Source organism: Solea senegalensis, linkage group LG9 (genome assembly GCF_019176455.1).
Source record: "Solea senegalensis isolate Sse05_10M linkage group LG9, IFAPA_SoseM_1, whole genome shotgun sequence".
Classification (NCBI taxonomy): Eukaryota; Metazoa; Chordata; class Actinopteri; order Pleuronectiformes; family Soleidae; genus Solea; species Solea senegalensis.
In genome coordinates this window covers 21,224,743-21,242,093 of record NC_058029.1, presented here as the reverse complement: position 1 = coordinate 21,242,093, position 17,351 = coordinate 21,224,743, and the positions used below count along the sequence as shown (strand labels likewise).

Genomic DNA, 17,351 nt, shown 5'->3' with positions numbered 1-17,351 from the left:
TATAACATAACATTGCATTAGATTACATTCAACTTTATTATCATTGTGCAACGAGATGTAGTTTGCTTCTAACAAAAAAGACAGTACTGTTGTATAAATATAATAAAGTGCAAATCAGGGGTCTGTATAGTATAAATGTAGTGTGTATATTTAAACTGAATATAAATATAGTAATATATGTTTTTGTTTTGACAGGATATCTATTATTAACAGCATATGTATAGATATATCGATGAGATAAGTGGCAGAATATACTGTATATACTCATAAACAGTATACTCAACATATATCATTAACACTGTTTAGTGCCTAAAAGAGATTCTTGAATAAATAAATGCGAAGTATTTTTCTTGTTTATATAGTTCCAGCAACACAGCTGAGACAATAGAGTTGAGTCAGCTGTCCTGGGATCAGGTCTTTTTTCAGTTTCGTTGCCTCAGTGTGGAGCTCGCAGAGTAAATCTGACTCCGGATCAGTGGCAGTAAAACGTGACCCTGCGTCGTCGTGGAAGGCGGAGCTCTGTGATTGGTCCGTTGCTGTGATTATGCAGCTGTCAGGACAGTGGCAGTTCCCAGCTCAAACAGCGTAAATAACCAGGAAGGTAGGTTGAGTATTCACTTGTATTTGGTGTGATTTGAAATAATGCTTCCCAAATAATACACCGTAAAGATTTATATCAGTTTGTTTTTGCATTAACGTCGACGTGACCCGCGGGCCATGCATGTATATCAAGGTCCGTCAACAGCTACCTTTAGCAAACAATGTTGTTACCGTGCGAGTTTTACCCTGGTAATTCCCTTTAAATACGAATTCCTCTCCGTGTGGTGAAGGTTGTACCACTTTTGTGTACATTTATTTAAACAGTGTAATGCGGAAAGCGGGGCAGTGGGTGTCATTTTAAGCTTGTCACATCGGTTTTCTGATGTGTTGTTTTTTTTCTCCTCAGAGAAACGTGACGGATTACGTAACGTGTCAAAGGGGTAATTTGCTCCACTGGCTTCGGCTGCTGCTGCTAACAACAACCAACATTCTTCGTAGCTTCTTGAGTAAATATTCTGTGACAACGACGACACTGAACACTGAACATTCACAGCTGACTCTCTCCCGCATGTTTCAAGACAGTGTCCCGTTGGTAAACGGCGACAACAGGTAAAAACTGCCGAGCTAAGCTGGCAAACACATTAACATTAGCATCATTCTGAAGCACAGGCGGTTAGTTAGTTTACAAGGCGTTGAGCGTAGCCTAATAGGGGTTTTCCAAAGTTGCTTTACATTATAATATAATCACTGACATGTTAATATTTTCATATATTCAATCACATGTATACAGTCTCAGAAGTCTATGTAAGGTTACAGTCTATACAGTCCCATTAGTTCCACAAATTTACAGCGTTACATCATCAAGCACAGTAACATTTATTAAAGAAAACCTACAGAAAGTGAAAAATAAATAAATAAATCAGCGTTGAGTTGAACCACATTTGGAGGTGATTAGAAATGTGTTTAAGTCAGATTTCTACAAGTATTTCTGTCTCCAAAACCAGATTTAAAATATTCTTAATTGTCACTCTTTACATACATAACACACAACAACACTGTCAATATTGGTGCAGAGGTATTCACTTGTGTTTCAGGGTACAGTAAAGTTAGTACTGTTGTTAACAGCAGTCTTTCGTTTGGTGTGGTGTCACATGCAGCATTGCAGCAGCTTATTAAAAGCAATTACTCTTACCTGGCAGAGAAGCTTCTGTGTTAGTGTCAGTGATTCTGTGTCTTGTCTTCCCTGTGAAGTAACACAGGGTTCAGTCCTCTGACCCCTTCTGTTCTTGCTCTTTATTTCAGAAACATGACTTGAACAGAATGAAGAATGTGTCTCAATGACGTCACAGCATGATTGGCTTTAAAATTTTCAATGTTCCCATGACCAGAAGACTGAAGTAACTCTTGGTAGTACCTCTGTCAGCGCCCTTGTTGACCTCAGTTCTTTGGTTCCTTACAGGAAACCCATGGTTACTAACCTGGGGGTAATAATAGACTGTGATTTTAAATTAACAAGCAGATTAACTCTGTTCCAAAAAGACGTCTTTTGTGTGATTAAGGCAAATAGCCAAGGTCAAATCTACTCCTTGAAACATGACTTTGAAAAAATAATAATGCATGCCTATATTACAACTGAGCTCAGTTATTGTGACGCTCTCTATGTTGGGTTTCGCCAGGATTCCATTGCTGGCCTTCAGCTCATCCAAAATTGCTGTTCCTCTTAACGGGACCCCACAGGCATGAGCATATTTTCCCTCTCTGGCTTTTCTCTGTTGGCTTCCAATGTGATACAGAATCCATTTCTTATTACTTGCATATCCAAGATCTTATTCCCAATAAGTGTTTTTGAGTTTTGACTCCGCCTGTGTCAAAACTTGAGACACATACAATGTGTCTTATGTTTTGTTTCACACTTTGAATGTGAGATGTGCTCTGGTCCTGTTTTGTTTTTAAATGCTTTATAAACAAATAGGATTGGATAGTGGTGTTTGTAAGTCTCATCAGGCTGAGCTACTGGATATTAAGGTCATGTGATATTTCCATTTTGAGCTTTACATGATTATTTAATGTAATATTTGTGTGTTTCATTTCTTTTTATATCCTGAACAGACTTGACTCGGGTGGGAGTGTGAAAAGAGGCCATAAGCTGACGCTAACCATGGCCACAGTCCAATACCAAGTTTACCATCTCCGGGACTCACTTTACTGGGATGAAACCGACTGCCTCAACTACTATGGAATGCTGTCTCTACATGAAGTCTTTGAAATAGTTGGTTCTCAGCTAACGGAGACTGATATTGAAGTGCTGTCATTCATTCTGAATGAAACCTACCCCACACCACACCCTCTCAATCCAGCAGGTTGGACTGTTGATCCTTGTGAGGGCGATCCAGATGGCTTGGGAGTGTCCCCGAGTCCTGAGTTGCTAAAAGCCTGGAGGCGTCTAAAGCCTCGGGCCTCCCAGCAACCCTTAGTTGTCTCATATAAGTCCAAAAGTGGCCTTGAGCTGTTGCTTGAGCTGGAGAGGCGAGGATACCTCAGTGATGGCAACCTGGAGCCACTACTGGAACTACTTAGAGTTCTCACTCGTCATGATCTTCTGCCTTTAGTGTCCCACAAGAAAAGAAGGACAGGTGAGGGTGTTTCACAAAGTGCTTATTATCATATTTTGAGGTCAAGGTGACTGTTGTGACTCCTTCTTCTCCTCATAATGGTCTGCTAGAACGTGTCTAGCTGTGTCTAGAATGTGTTTACTGTATTACTGTCCTGATTATGACTCAACTGTGTTTTTGTGGTTTTTAGTGTCTCCTGAGAGAACTGGGCGGAGGTGTGGAACAGAGAACAGGGAGTCGGTGTGTATCTCTGGAATGCGACAGACAGAGATCCCTTTACCATATTTCACACAGCAACTGAGAACCAGTAAGTCTACTACTCTCTTTATCTGACCCAAAGTACAGGCTACACTTATCCTTATCTTAAAGCAACTGTGAGAATATTTAAAAGCACCTTATATGTAAATAAAATGTTTTATTATGATTTATTGTAATGTATTTGTATGTATTAATATTATCAATATTAGTGCCTATTTTTTGGTAAAGATGGACTTGCTTCTACTCTATTCTTCAGTTGTACTAGGAATTTGTTGCTGTAGCTAATGCTCATTTTTAAAACTTCATTTTTAAAACTGATAAGTTATTTTCCTGATTTAATCAGTACCCTGTAAAATGTAGGAAATTGTAAAAAAATAAATAATGACGGCCTAAGATGTTTTTAGTTTGAAGCAAAATATTAAAAAAATGTAGTGGTTTTTATTTCATAATGAAACTGATTCATTGATTATCAAAATAGTCTGCGATTAATTTAGTAATCAATGATTGTGTATTCACATTGTTTAAACTTGCTTTCCACAGTGCTCAGCATAAGTGAGTACAAACCAAAGGATTTGTCAGAAAACCTTTATTTTCCACTCAGAATCAACATTTTCTATGGGACACTTTTACTACAAAATACTCCCACAAATGTGGGCCCTTGATTGCAAACATGATTTGTTAATTTTCACACGCAAAAGTATTTTTCCTAACAAATTAATTCAAGTCTGATGCAAAAATGAGTGGACATTTTTGACTACAAAATCCTAATTAACAAGAATTCAACCACAGATGAGCCTAATTATTCATTAAACAGGTGTCCTGCAGACAGTTGATTATAAAAGGCATTATTTAACCCCTTCCAAGTTCATGTTGTCAGCAATGGCACCACATGGAAGATAAATGTCACAAGGCCTGAGAAAGAAAATTAATTTCTTATCACAAGAAAGGTGAAGGCTACAAGAAGATCTGCAAAGCTTTACATATCAGTCAGAAACGATTTAAGATGGTACTGCAACCATCTCACGGAGACATCCAGGCTGACCACAGAAGATAACAGCAGCATATTCTAATGAGAAGGGTTGAAGAAAATCGCCATGCAAGTTCACTGCAGCAAACTAAAGAAGTAGAAAGTCAAACTGGGGTGACTGTTTCTGGTGAAACAGTTTGGTGTACGCTGCAGAGGAATGGCATGCATGGGTGTCATCCACAAAGGAAGCCTCCCCTAAAGCTCATGCACAAAAAAACAGCCTAGAATTTGGGCCATTTCTAGACTGGACCATGCTGAAAAGAAGAAGACTACTGGGATGTATACTTTGGAGTGATGAGACCAAGATATAAGTTTTTGGTCATCTCAAAGGTGACGAGTACAAAGACAAATGCACGGTACCTACAATGAAACATTGGGTTGGCAGTGTGGGGCTACATGAGTGCTGCTGGTGTCGGGATCATGAATTCGCAGAAGTTCTGCTCTACATTGAAACAGAAGATGCTACCATCACTCTGTGCCCTCGTCGTGCACTTTTCCAACATGACAATGACCCAAAACACACATCTAAGGAGACTGTTGCATTTGTGAAGAAGAAGAGGGTGATTCAGTAGCCAAGTGTGTCTCCTGATCTGAACCCAATTGAACACTTTCTGGGAATTCTGAAGAGACAAGTTGAGCATCATTCTTTATCCAGCATCCAGGCCCTAAAAGAGGTCATTCTTGAAGAATGAAAACAGATGGATGTTGCAATATGTCTGCCTAGAAGACTTGATGCTGTCCTTAAAAATCATGGAGATCACATAAAATACTAGAATACTAGTAGTAGTTTCTGTTGTGGGCTGTATTCATTTTTGCATCAACTAATTTGGGTAAAACTAAAGATTATGTAATCTAAGTTATATTATTAACCTTACTTTTATGTTGTGAATTAAACATGTCTTTAAAAATGTCTATTAAACTCAGTTTTGAAAATTGTTCTTGTTCATTGAGATATTGATTAAAATCTTACATTTCAAAGGGGGTGTGATCGTTTATGCTGAGCACTGTATATGTGTATGTGTACATACACTGTGCATAAAACAATGTGGAAAAGAATGATAACTCAAATAGGGCAAGAACACCCATATTAAAGAATACCATACTTGTTTTCTCAGGTATTTACCCTCCAGTGCCTGAGCCACCTGCTAGGAGGAGGAGGAAGAAAAGAGGAAATGGCTGGAGCCGTAGGCCCAAGAAAACAAGCAGACATTGCCAGCCACAACTTCCAACACCACCACCACCGCCACCACATAAGATGTCATGTGGTAAGTGCCATTCCTACATTCCTAACCTGTGTAATTTAGTTTTTTTGTGTCTTCCCTTTTGCACTACTGTCACCACTTCCTTCATATTCAGTGTATTAACATCATCCTCACCAACAACATACTTTTTATTTTTTGTCAATTTATGTCTGATGTCTATTTAGCTGAGCTAAGGTGTTAGCATGCAAAGTGTTTTTTTTTTTTTACTGTCTTTTTTAAAAGGACACCAAATATTATACCATTTTTACTGGCAAAAGGAAAGTATAAATAGCAGGAGAGAAAGTCTGAAATATATTAACACACTGTTTCACACACAAGAAACAGATCAAACGCTTTATCCTTCTTAAAAAATGCCCTGCTCACGATATGAATCTCCATGTTTTACTGTTGTTCTAGTTTACTGTAGTTTATTTACATAGAGTCCAAATAATTTAACACTGGGGGACTACAAACTGACCCACAACAGTTTCATAATGATCCACAAAATGTTCAACATTACCTAACTTTGTTGTACCTGTTGGTTGTTTACTTGTCGATAAACTCATTTGCCAAATCTTCTTTGGTCTTTTGGTCACAGTTGACATTCGGATAACCAATGGTTTGCAGGAACCTTTTATTTTCTTTAAGAAGTTCCTGGGCCCCAGAATTGACTGGTGCTTGCTGTTAAAGTACAGTTTACTGTATAATCCATTTGATCCCAAGTAGCAGCTGGTACTGCACCAGCCACACCAATGTTCTGGCTTCATTGTATGTCAGCATTCTTTCAGATTTTGAAATCGAATTTTGAATCGGTTATTAATCGATTACTAAATTAATCGACAACTATTTTGATAATCAACATTTGAGATTATCATCATCGTGTTTGAAGAACACAGATCAACATTTTTTAAGGTTTTCTGATATTTTATGGACCAAACGATTAATCGAGAAAATAATCGGCAGATTAATCGATTATGAAAATAATCATTAGTTGCAGCTCTAGATACAGCGTGGGTATAAAATGTGTATTTACTACATACATTAAAACTGCAACACAAACATTTGTTAGTGAAGCTAACACCTTATTAATCATCCACATAATACATGAAACATAAAGCTGTTTCACTTTCCTCTCAGTTTACTGACATCTTTGACAATGTTTAAATGTTCCTCATCTCTTTAACTGTAACATCATCATTAGGGCTGCAATGACTAGTCGACTAGTTGACTAAGAGTTGACAAAATTAGTCGACGGGTTGTTAGTGATGTCATCATGTGTATCCCACAGCATGCAATGCTACGCTCCACAATGTTTCACCATAGCCTATTGTAGTAGTAGCTCAAAGTGACTTTTCCCAAATCTTTGATGCACTGACAAGTGACAACACATGCACACTAGTGACCGGGAACAGAATGGGAAGCATCAGCATGGAGGCGGCTGAAGTGAGCATTTCGTATGTGACGCAACTAAGAAAACTGTCACATGCAAAATATGTAAGCTCGGGCTGTCAAATGTATATTCAGACGTGGGATTAAAAGTTTGCATTCAAACTGTTACTACGTGTTCAAATGTGATATATGCAGGGCACATCACATGAAGTGACGGTCAGCAGCAGTGCAAACCGTGAAGATAACTTGCGGCACAATGCTGCTGCGCACTGCAGCTGTCCGCTTCCGTGTAGAAGCAAGTAACCATCTCGTAGTGAGATGTGTCGTAAAAAACACACAGTACTGGCCGCTTCTCTGTTCAAACTTATTTTGGAAAAAAACTGACAGCCCTCATGTAACTGAACCTCATGTACCATGGTCCCTCTTCAGCAATGCACAGACATTTATAGAGGAAACACGTTTTTGGATGATTGGTAAAATAATTAGCTTTTTCTTTTTGTGCAGCTCATAATCTGACTAGCTGACTAGTAGTCAATGACTTGAAATAGTCATTAGTTGCAGCCCTAATCACTCTCAGTGTCAAAAATGTGCTTCCCTTTTTGTTTCTCCACATGGGCCCTTTTTGCATTCTTGTCCCCTCATTTCAAATTTGCCTAACCCACTGAACTCTGTTCTGCTGCTGCTGTGGACTGGTAGGTTGTCTCCTGTGCTTTTGCTTACTCTTAAGACTCTATTCTTGAGAGGAGTTGTCTTTTTACATCCAGGCTGGATACAAAGTTGTCACAAGAGTCAACTGTCAGATGTCGCATATCTTCCTGAGACGTGATCAGTTGTGCAAAACAAACCCCATATGGAGAGCTGCACTGCATAATCAATCATCCATTTCTGGTTCCACATCTCAAATAATTTCTGTCTTTTTAATCAGCCAATGCTCTCAATATACAATATTCATGATTGCTAACATCAGTTGCTCTTGTGTGAAGTTTGCTCAGTCATTCATGTAGATCCTTTCAAGCATTTCTTTCAACCGCCCACCATTGCCTGTTGGTCAGAAGTACTTATTTCAACAACGTCCTGATGATTCTAAATTGATTAAATATCATTTAATGAAGAAGACAGCCCCTCGTAGCTATTCAGGATGAGTGATGTACCTGTGACATGTTGCTGTCTTGACTCCACGTTTGATTCCACCAGGTTGACTCAGGATTGTGACTCGAGTAACCTAAGACACAATGGATCATGGAGACTGAGGAACAATACAAAAAAGTCTATCACTCTACTCTGTCCATACACACTGCGGTGTGTGATCAACTCAGTCATTCCCTCTCTCACAAGTCTGGGCCGATGCCTAAGGTAAAAGAGGCTCTCCCCCTCATTACAGCAGGGGTTGAAGCTACTATGTTGCTCTATATTGGATGCCTGTGTATCATATTATAGCTGCCCCCTACCCTGTCCCTCAGAGAAAAACAATCATGAGCTCTGGGGGAAAAAAAATCATCCTGCAATGTTATATTTTTGTGCACAGTGGATGATTATATATTCTGTTTAAAATTTCTTATCTATCCATTTCTGACAACGATTGTTTGTGTCAGTGTTTCACAGAATTGCCAGAGTCCTCAGCCGTAAGCCACAAATATTTCAACTATGTCTTCAGCTTAATTTGATCCCAGCAAAATTTGAGATATACTACACAATATCGTAATATTCTCTGTGGACAATAACCCTTAGAAAGATGATGCCTTTTCACATGACCAACACATGTTAGTTTTGTCAGACAACTACATGACTATAAAGTCTTCTCATTAAAGTACAGCAGCCTAATTGTATGGCAGTGGTCACATTGGATGCACAAGCAGCACATCTGCATCGTGGAACGTCATTCTTTTCATTTAAGCATGTACAATATCAGACTAGAGAAGCCACATTGCTTGTGTGCATGTGCCTCAGGCATTTAGTTAAATACAGCGGCACATTTAAAAGTAAACAATTTACACCACAGTTTTCATAGGCAAACCCTGTGCAATTTAAAACAGCGGAGATGCGTGGCCCAGTGTAAACCTTATTCTGCCAGTTGAAACTGATCATTGCACTTTTGCTAGTGTGTAAAACAGGAATGCAAAACTGTGCGTTGCATAGTCTTCCTGGCATCACTGAGTGTCAGATGTATAAGATGATCTGTTAAACAATTCTGGAGCACAAAGACAAACTGACCAATTAAGTACTTCTTGTTCCTATGTACTGTTTTACAGTTAGAATAGTACATGTTCTCAAGTACTGCAGAAAAGCTGTGTCATTGTCTGCCCATGTTTCTTGATAAGGTTTCACAGTGACACCATATACAATCATGGTGGTGAAACGGCAGAGGTAGTTGACAGAAGCTGTGACTGTGCTCAACAGTAATGCAATCATACTGTGTAGTTCACAGAAACAGAAATACTAATGTCTGAAGGTAATCGAATGCTAGGCCAGAGATTACCTGTGTTTAAGATAAGATCTAGCTTTATTGTTATTAGTGGAGGACACCATAGAGTCCATTCTTTCAAAGACAAAACTGAAACATGTTGGTCATGTTTGTGAAAGTGTCATTTGTACCATGTGAACCCCTTACAGCATCTTCATTAAAGTAATTGTAAAAATCTTCAAATCTAAGATTCACTTATCTTGGAAACCATACTGGCTGGCTAAAACTTTCTGTGGAATCTCAAGTTATAAAAATACTAATTTGGTCCAGATACTAATAGTAGCCCTGTATTCCATCTTAGAGAACCTAAAATGGCTGCCAGCAGGTAGCTGTTTTCTTCCTGTTTTTTCCTTAAAAAAAAAAAAGAAAAAAAAAAAGGCCATTGTAACCTTTACTGAGGCAGTTCTGAGGAAAATAACCAAACAGTGCTCTGCTGAAGGAAGCTCTCGCTGTATCTTATCTCTGTGCCCCGTGTGAGCTCTGGGTGTGCATTTGTCAAGAGGGAGCAGAGATGGATAGGGCAGTTCAATCCAATGCTGGCCCCCAACATTTAAACTTCAACTTTAGACTTCAAAGACTCTTTCTTGCCTTGATTCATCTCTCACATCATTTTCAGTAAAGTGTCACAGTTACATTCTGACAATGTTATAAATGCCCATAAGATGTTTCTAACCTCGGCTTATTAGGAGTTTTATGCAGTCTAAATGGGGTGCTTGTTGTAATGCATATTAATGATTAATGTTCTTCTCAGAGCTTCAGGCTAAGTCCAGACTACTCTTTTATTCCTTATAAATGTCGAAATTCTACTTCAGATATGCTTGCCGTACATATATTACTCCAGCGGTTTCAAGCCTCAAAACCAGAGACGTCTAAAAGCGCCACTTGCTCCCCTTTAGCTTTAAAAACTTAGGGCCAATATTTTAGTCTGGATAGACAGAAAGGGAGACCATTAACGATAATTTCACAGTTCCCCACATTTGCTTATTGATTGGTCCTGATAGGCTTCAGTTTCTGTTTCACCTCGCTGTCAGTCTTACGACAGATTTTTTTACCTTTTTCATTGTTATTCTTTGTCATTAGTAGACTACTCTCTGAGACTAAGCAAACACATCCAAAGGAGAGAATCAGCTTCTTGTTTACACCTGCACACACATGCTCAGAGTTCCTGAATGGTTGTGTGATATACATTCTTAGGTGTATTGGTATGGATGCACATTACTTAAAATACCGATTTGAAGCGGTTTCCCCATGCAGATCATTTTTATCTTTGTATAGATGAAGCTTAAATAATGGATTGTTGAGGGTAACAGCTGGTTGCTCAAGCTCAGCCCAAGCATCCCACTTAGACACTACCAAGTGATATTGTAGAGCTACAGCAAAGGCATTTTTGAGCTGATTAACGTGTCCGTATAAGCTGTAACCTTATTAAAACTAAGAAGTGAGTGCCATTCCATGCCTGCTTGATGTTGAAAAAGAAAACAACTGATTCGACAGATATCCAACCCACTTGTGCTTGTCTTTTTCTCTCTTTCCTTTCGCAGTTCTAAACAGACCAACCTGTGTGTCAGGAAAAGTGTCCTTACACACAATGAGAGGGACAGAACGAACACAAAATGCTCAAACTACGCAAAACAGTACAGAGAGGTGCTTTTTGTCTATGGGGATAGGAGAGTTTCTCAATATTCTCCTAACTCTCCACTCTCGGTCAGTCGTTCAGCAGAAAAACGGATCGATAAAGAGTTGAAGCTCTCCGTTCCAAGTGACTCCTCGTAAATGGGTACTTAAACTTTTTTTTTTTGTGGGGTGAGATGGAAGATGCCAAAAGGGCTTGGTGTTTAAAGTGAGAAAATGAAAGCTGTGCTTCCTAATGTCCTGTCTAAGTGGATGTCTCTGTGTCTGATGAAGCGTGAAGTGCTCTGTAACCCTAACAAAATGACTATCACTGTGTTCCTGTGGTTCTTAACTGGTCTTCTCCTCAGCACCACTTGCTCTACCTCCATCCTGCTCAGTGCTCGAGTTAAACGCATTCTCTTACTGATTTCTCATCATGCTGTCATGTAGAAACTTAATTCTTTTATAATAGCCAATAGTCACAGTGGATGGCATTTTGATGCAGAATAAACAATCACTGTGTCCAAATTAAATGTGGTTTATTCTGCCTACAAATAAATGTGAGCCACAGTTCTTGTGCTGAGTGCCGTGTGCCAAGGCTTTTCTCTGTATTTCTGCTGCATTCAGTTTAGTGTTTACCTTCTCATCTATCTTCTATAGAGTGCAGTACCTGAAACAATACAACATGGAAAGACGAGGGATGAATCTTTTTGTAAAGGAATTTTAGGTCATGGTCACTGCACGATAAAGTTTTCAAATGTGCATCTTTATTATTGGTATGACTGACGAAACTTAGTCTAATAAATGTTGAATGAGTTGTTGAAGAAATTGGTTAAATACCACATTTTATAAAGACCTGTGAGTTTAATGTCATTGTACCATATACCTTTTTTTTATGTGACAGTAAATTGAACAGTCTTCTGAAAGTGTGTTTTCCAATGGATCTTATTTCCAACTCTGCATTTTGTAAACATTTGTTAAACCTTATTGATTAAGCGTCCCCTTTGATCCAGTTCTCTGTTTTATTAGTAATCTAACTACAGCTGCATGAATCATTAATGTATAAACTGGTGTTTGGTTATCACTTGGCTGCAAATGTTAAGAGATGCAAAATCAATGCCTTAATTCAACATTTGCATTTCTAATATTGGCATTTTCCAAACCTTTTCTCTCTTGAGTCCAAGGCCACAGCCCCAAACAGAACATGGGTGGAGAAAAGAGAATCCGCTCACGTGTCGAAACATTTGCAGAAATTCACTTATTGCGTGGTTAAAAGGGGAACATTCATTTAAAAGAGTGATTTTTAAAAAAAAGCCTTGATGCTTCCTTGTACCATAACTGAAACTCAAGTCATTTTTTGCCCATCAGAGTCTGTGAACACAAATAAACAACATTTGTGTTTGAGTAACGTGAAAACAAACTTATTGCCCTTATGAAAATGACCCTAAAAGGAGAAGCCCGAAAGAAGATTAGGCTTTCAATGATTTGATGCACGTTATATTTCCATATCATGACTTCCCCCTTTTTAAAGGGTTTGGAGGGTGGCAAAGTGTTTTGGATTGGCTTGTTTTTACAGACTGGAAGATGCAATTATGGCTTCAAAACTGCTTGAAAAGTGAATTCTGCACAGCTTTGCAATAAAACATTGAAGAGAGTAGTTCAGGAGAAATGGATGTCATTGGTAGTAAATACTGCTTACGTCTAATAAAAGGAGTATGAGCAGGAGAAAAAAGGATTTTTGTTGCAGCAAAAGTCGTCAGCGGCTGGTTTCCACTCGAAGTTCCGGAATAATGACATGGGGGACGTTCTCAGCGGTGCTCTTGCTTAGCACAGTATGTATCCTCTGATCTTTCTTGCTGTGCTGTTGCATGACCGCCAATCCTGTTAATGTGGAACTACAGGAGCTGTAACATGTTGATCAGAATGAATCTGCTGTGTTTTCACACTGAGCTGGAACAAAGGCCATTCTGGGGCTTGTCACTGCTAAGTTGCTTTCCTCTCACCTTTGAAATTTGCTGAAGGCTTAAAAGAAATTTCAATGGATTCATTCCTGATCTCTACAGCCTTGATTTATGTAGGGTGAAAACTCACATCCACCATTTACTTGTGAAGTACAGTATGTCGAACTTAATTCCTCTAAAACTAACTCTGAAGGGCTTTCAGCAGCGTTTACTACAAGATAAATTGCTGGAGTTTGTTTTTTTTCCAATAGCCACGGTGCTTGACATTATTAATTTTGCTCTGCACTGCTACACCACTATATTTGCTCTTTTGACAAGCCTCTATCAAAAACATCCTGAAGTATTTCACTGCATAAATTTCCAGTCCTACACAAATCAGTTTTGCTCACAGTGTCCTTTTGGGAGCCATGTGCTCGCAAACTCTTATTTTTAACGTCTGCTTAATGTAATGCTCCATTGTGGATCATTTTCAGTTGGCTCTCTTTTTAATGATTTTATTTTGTTCCTGTTTCTCTACCTTTTTCTTTCTCTCTCACCCTTCTTTTTATGTGGCTCTATCCAATATGACTTCTACTGCTCGCTTCTTGTCACTTTTCTGTGACCCCTCCCCCCTCTCTTCTCCTCTTTAACTCTCTGTATCTTTGCCTTGCCCTCATTATTCTCTTTTTCCCCTCTACTCTTCCTACCATTATTTTACCCCTTGCCGCCACACCCTCACCCCTTTTCCCATCACTACTTGCTCCCCCCCTTTTCCATTATCAGATATCCGCCTGCGTGTCCGGGCTGAATACCTGGAGCATGAGTCAGCACTTCGTGACAGTGTCTCCTCGGACAAGCAGCAGCCGTTAGAGCGGCAGTTTGAATTGTTCAGTCGGGCCAGCTCGCTGCTGCGTGCCAGAGACCTGGGTTCCATCATCTGCAACATCAAGTTCACAGAGCTGGATAACCTGGAGGCCTTCTGGGGTGACTACCTGAGCGGAGCGCTGCTGGAGGCCTTGAAGGGAGTGTTCATCACAGACTCACTGAGGATGGCAGCAGGCACAGAGGGCGTCCGCCTGCTGATCGGCGTGGACCAGGATGACTATGAAGAGGGCCGAAGGCTGCTGAGAGCCAAGAGACTGTCGTCGTCCTGTAATGGTGGGCACACAGAGACTCGCTGAGGTGTGTAGGCAGAGGAGACTCTTTGGGATGCATTACACTGACTCTGAAGAATAGAATTACATAAGACAGTTATTGAGGGGAGAAGCCTCCTGGCAAATATGCAATCACTTAAAAGTCTTCTCTTTGTAGTTTCACTTCACCTTATAACCACTAGATGGAAGCACTCGCCATTAGTTTGAGTTTTCACCAGTTGCACTTCATTTTCAAATTTGTTTGTAGTTGAAACGTATCTGTTTGACAAGGTTTGAATCTTAATGGATCAATGTGCTTTTCATTTGGATTTCTACATGTGTGACATTGTTGGAGAACCAGGACATGAAGCAGGACATATCAAGATTTAGTGGTAAGCCCTTCTTTACACACTGACTGCCACTGATGATATGCAATGATCTCGGTCATTGTTGAGACTGCACTCAAGTTCAAACTTAATAGGCCCCATTTGTAAAAAAAAAAAAATATATATATATAGTGTTTGTTGTGCATTTGTTCTTGTTGTTGCTCCAACTGTGGGTCAAGTTCTTTTTTTTGGCTTGTGAGGATTTGTAACATTCTGATTAACCAACCTGAAAACTTAGTGACTTGCCATAAAAGTTTCTAATCTTTAACAGCTTTGTGAGATTGACTAGAAATGGAAAAAGTAGTATTCCCTCAGTCAGAACTGACCTTTGGTCTAACTTTTGAGAGTCTGCTCCTCACACAAATACCTTGATAACAAACATAAGGACTCTCAGCCCTGTGTACCATGATAAAGTAAATTGTGATGGCCGTGGTCGGTGGATATGGCAGTTGCCAGTAGATGACAGCAGTGATTAAGGCTAGGCCTCAGCAGACCATGGAGGATTCATCATCACAAGCTTGTCAACATCAACTCGGATAATGCAATGGTGGCTTGTGTCCAGACCTCAGTGAGGCCCCAGCAAGTGCTTCTCTCAGCAAGTAAAGCACAGGACAGTGCGTCGGTCAATAGAAGTGATGTTTGGGAGATCAAAATCAAAAGTGCACATCCCAGCTTCACTCAGCCCTTCTGTGTAGGCCCAGTAGAGTGGCTCACGGACAGCTGTCTATTCACCCTGCTGGAACTAATGCCTGGACTTCACTCATAGAAGACGATCAATAAGACCCCTCACTCTTAAGTCCCTTCATACAGGCATGACTTAAGCAGACAGACTTGCTACTGCCTGTGGTGAGGGACCCACCACTCTGGGTTGTACAGAGTCAGGGACATTTTTCAGTGTTAACGTTTTTTTTTTGTAATACAATTTATTAATGTGTGTTTGCATTGTTTAGTCAGGGGAAATAACCTAAATCTAGACAATTGTTTAAAAAAATGTTTTTGGTGTTGTAGTAGTAGTAGTAGTAGTTTTTTTGTTTTTTTGTGGAACTCTCTGCATATTACAAATTATTTCTGGGAGAATATTAAAGGTTTGATGGCCTAGAGCTGTTATTGTCTGCAGCTTTTTTTTGTGATAATGTACAAGCAAGCAGAGCGATATTCTGAGAGAAGACAAGTGCTTGTGACAACTGTCACTAACATCTGAAACACCAAAGATTCTCATTATAAGAGCTACTGGTAACTAATAGGACACCACTCTGTAAAAGCACAGCTTAATAGAAGGATATGGTGCAGAGCTGCAACTAACAATTATTTCCATAATCGATTCATCTGTCAATTATTTTCACGATTGAGTCAGAAAATGTTGAAAAATCTTGACAAACCTGAAAATGATGACGTTCTTGAATGTCTTGTTTTGTCCAAAAACCAAAATGATTCAGTTTTAATGATTTCTTTGTTATATGGAGCAAAGAAACAAAGAATATATTCACATTTAAGAAGCCAAAACAAAACGATTAATCGATTATCAAAATAGTTGATGATTAATTTAGTAATCGGTTAATAATCGAGTAATTGTTTCAGCTCTAATATGGTGTAATCAAATTAAACATTATTAAAAGAGTATTATAATATACTCTGCATTTAAATGTTGCCTGATTTGCTAGTAGGAAATTCACTTCAATGGACATTTCCCAATCTAATTAAAATCTCTCAAACCGAGCACACTCTCACATTCCCTAACCCCCACCTCTCACATGAATGTCTATGTTTTGAACAGTTCTCTAAAGTGACATTTTCTCAGTCTTCCAGCTTCTGTACCTGTACTAGCAGAAATGTGCCCTCAGACGGTTAGAAGAGTTCCAGCAAATGCAGGTCACCGTGGATCAAATCCTTAATTATTTCTCTTTGCTCAAAGTGTAATGAGTGCCTGAAATGTCTTATTTAACTGCCTACCCTGTACCTCTGTTTCTTTTCTTCCCTGAACGTTTCACTTTCCTAATATCTAACAGTGTATTATAAAAACTTGTTTCTTACGGATGGTACCTTAAAATGAGTCCTTTCCCCAAAATGAGTGCCTACAAATTGTAATTTCTTTTAAACCCATAATAGCCTCTGACTAGCTGTTCATTCATTCATTCAGTCATTCATTCATTCATTGTCTACCTCTTTATCCTCCACATTAGGGTCGTCAATCCCACCTGACATAGGGCGAAAGGCAGGGTACACCCTGAACTGGTCGCCAGTCCATCGCAGACACACACACACACACACACACACACACACACACAGGGATGCAAACCAGCACCTTCTTTGCTCTGAGGCAACAGTGCTAGCCACATGCCCCACTGTGTGACCCACAAGCTGCTCAGTGCTTCTTATTATTTTCAAATGGTTATATTGCCTCCCTGTATTCATTCTTATTCATTTAGGTCTGTAGCTTATAGTGCAAAATCCTTCATTCTGACATCAGGCAAAGAGTGGAACCTTCAAAATACATTGAGATAAAAATAAAATCGGTATGCCCATGTGTAGTTTTTCTGATAATTACATTATAAAGTAATGATTCACCAAAGTGTTGAGTCCCTGCGATGGAAAGTGGTCTGTGACTCTGTGGACCGACCTCCTTGGACATAATTAAGTCCTCTGATGTGGACCATCACGATCTTCAAGCACATGAATAAATAATGTAAATGTCGGCTAAAGGGCACAGTGAAAAGTCACCACGTAATCACTCTATACTGCCACTATAATGGGCT

The 17,351-nt window shown here is 39.4% G+C and overlaps 1 protein-coding gene and 1 long non-coding RNA gene across 2 annotated transcripts; both read left to right on the top strand.

Moving 5' to 3' along the window:
* Nucleotides 1–538: 538 nt before the first annotated feature.
* dedd1 (death effector domain-containing 1) lies at nucleotides 539–14,721 on the top strand. The gene is made up of 6 exons (XM_044033818.1): nucleotides 539–601; nucleotides 947–1,149; nucleotides 2,650–3,173; nucleotides 3,343–3,459; nucleotides 5,553–5,702; nucleotides 13,863–14,721. The coding sequence occupies exons 2-6, from the start codon at nucleotides 1,109–1,111 to the stop codon at nucleotides 14,258–14,260; spliced, it is 1,230 nt and encodes a 409-aa protein (XP_043889753.1). The 5' UTR covers nucleotides 539–601; nucleotides 947–1,108; the 3' UTR covers nucleotides 14,261–14,721.
* LOC122774482 lies at nucleotides 6,695–12,793 on the top strand. Its single transcript, XR_006360993.1, has 2 exons — nucleotides 6,695–8,420; nucleotides 11,070–12,793. It is a non-coding gene; the product is annotated as an uncharacterized LOC122774482 (long non-coding RNA).
* Nucleotides 14,722–17,351: the final 2,630 nt, after the last annotated feature.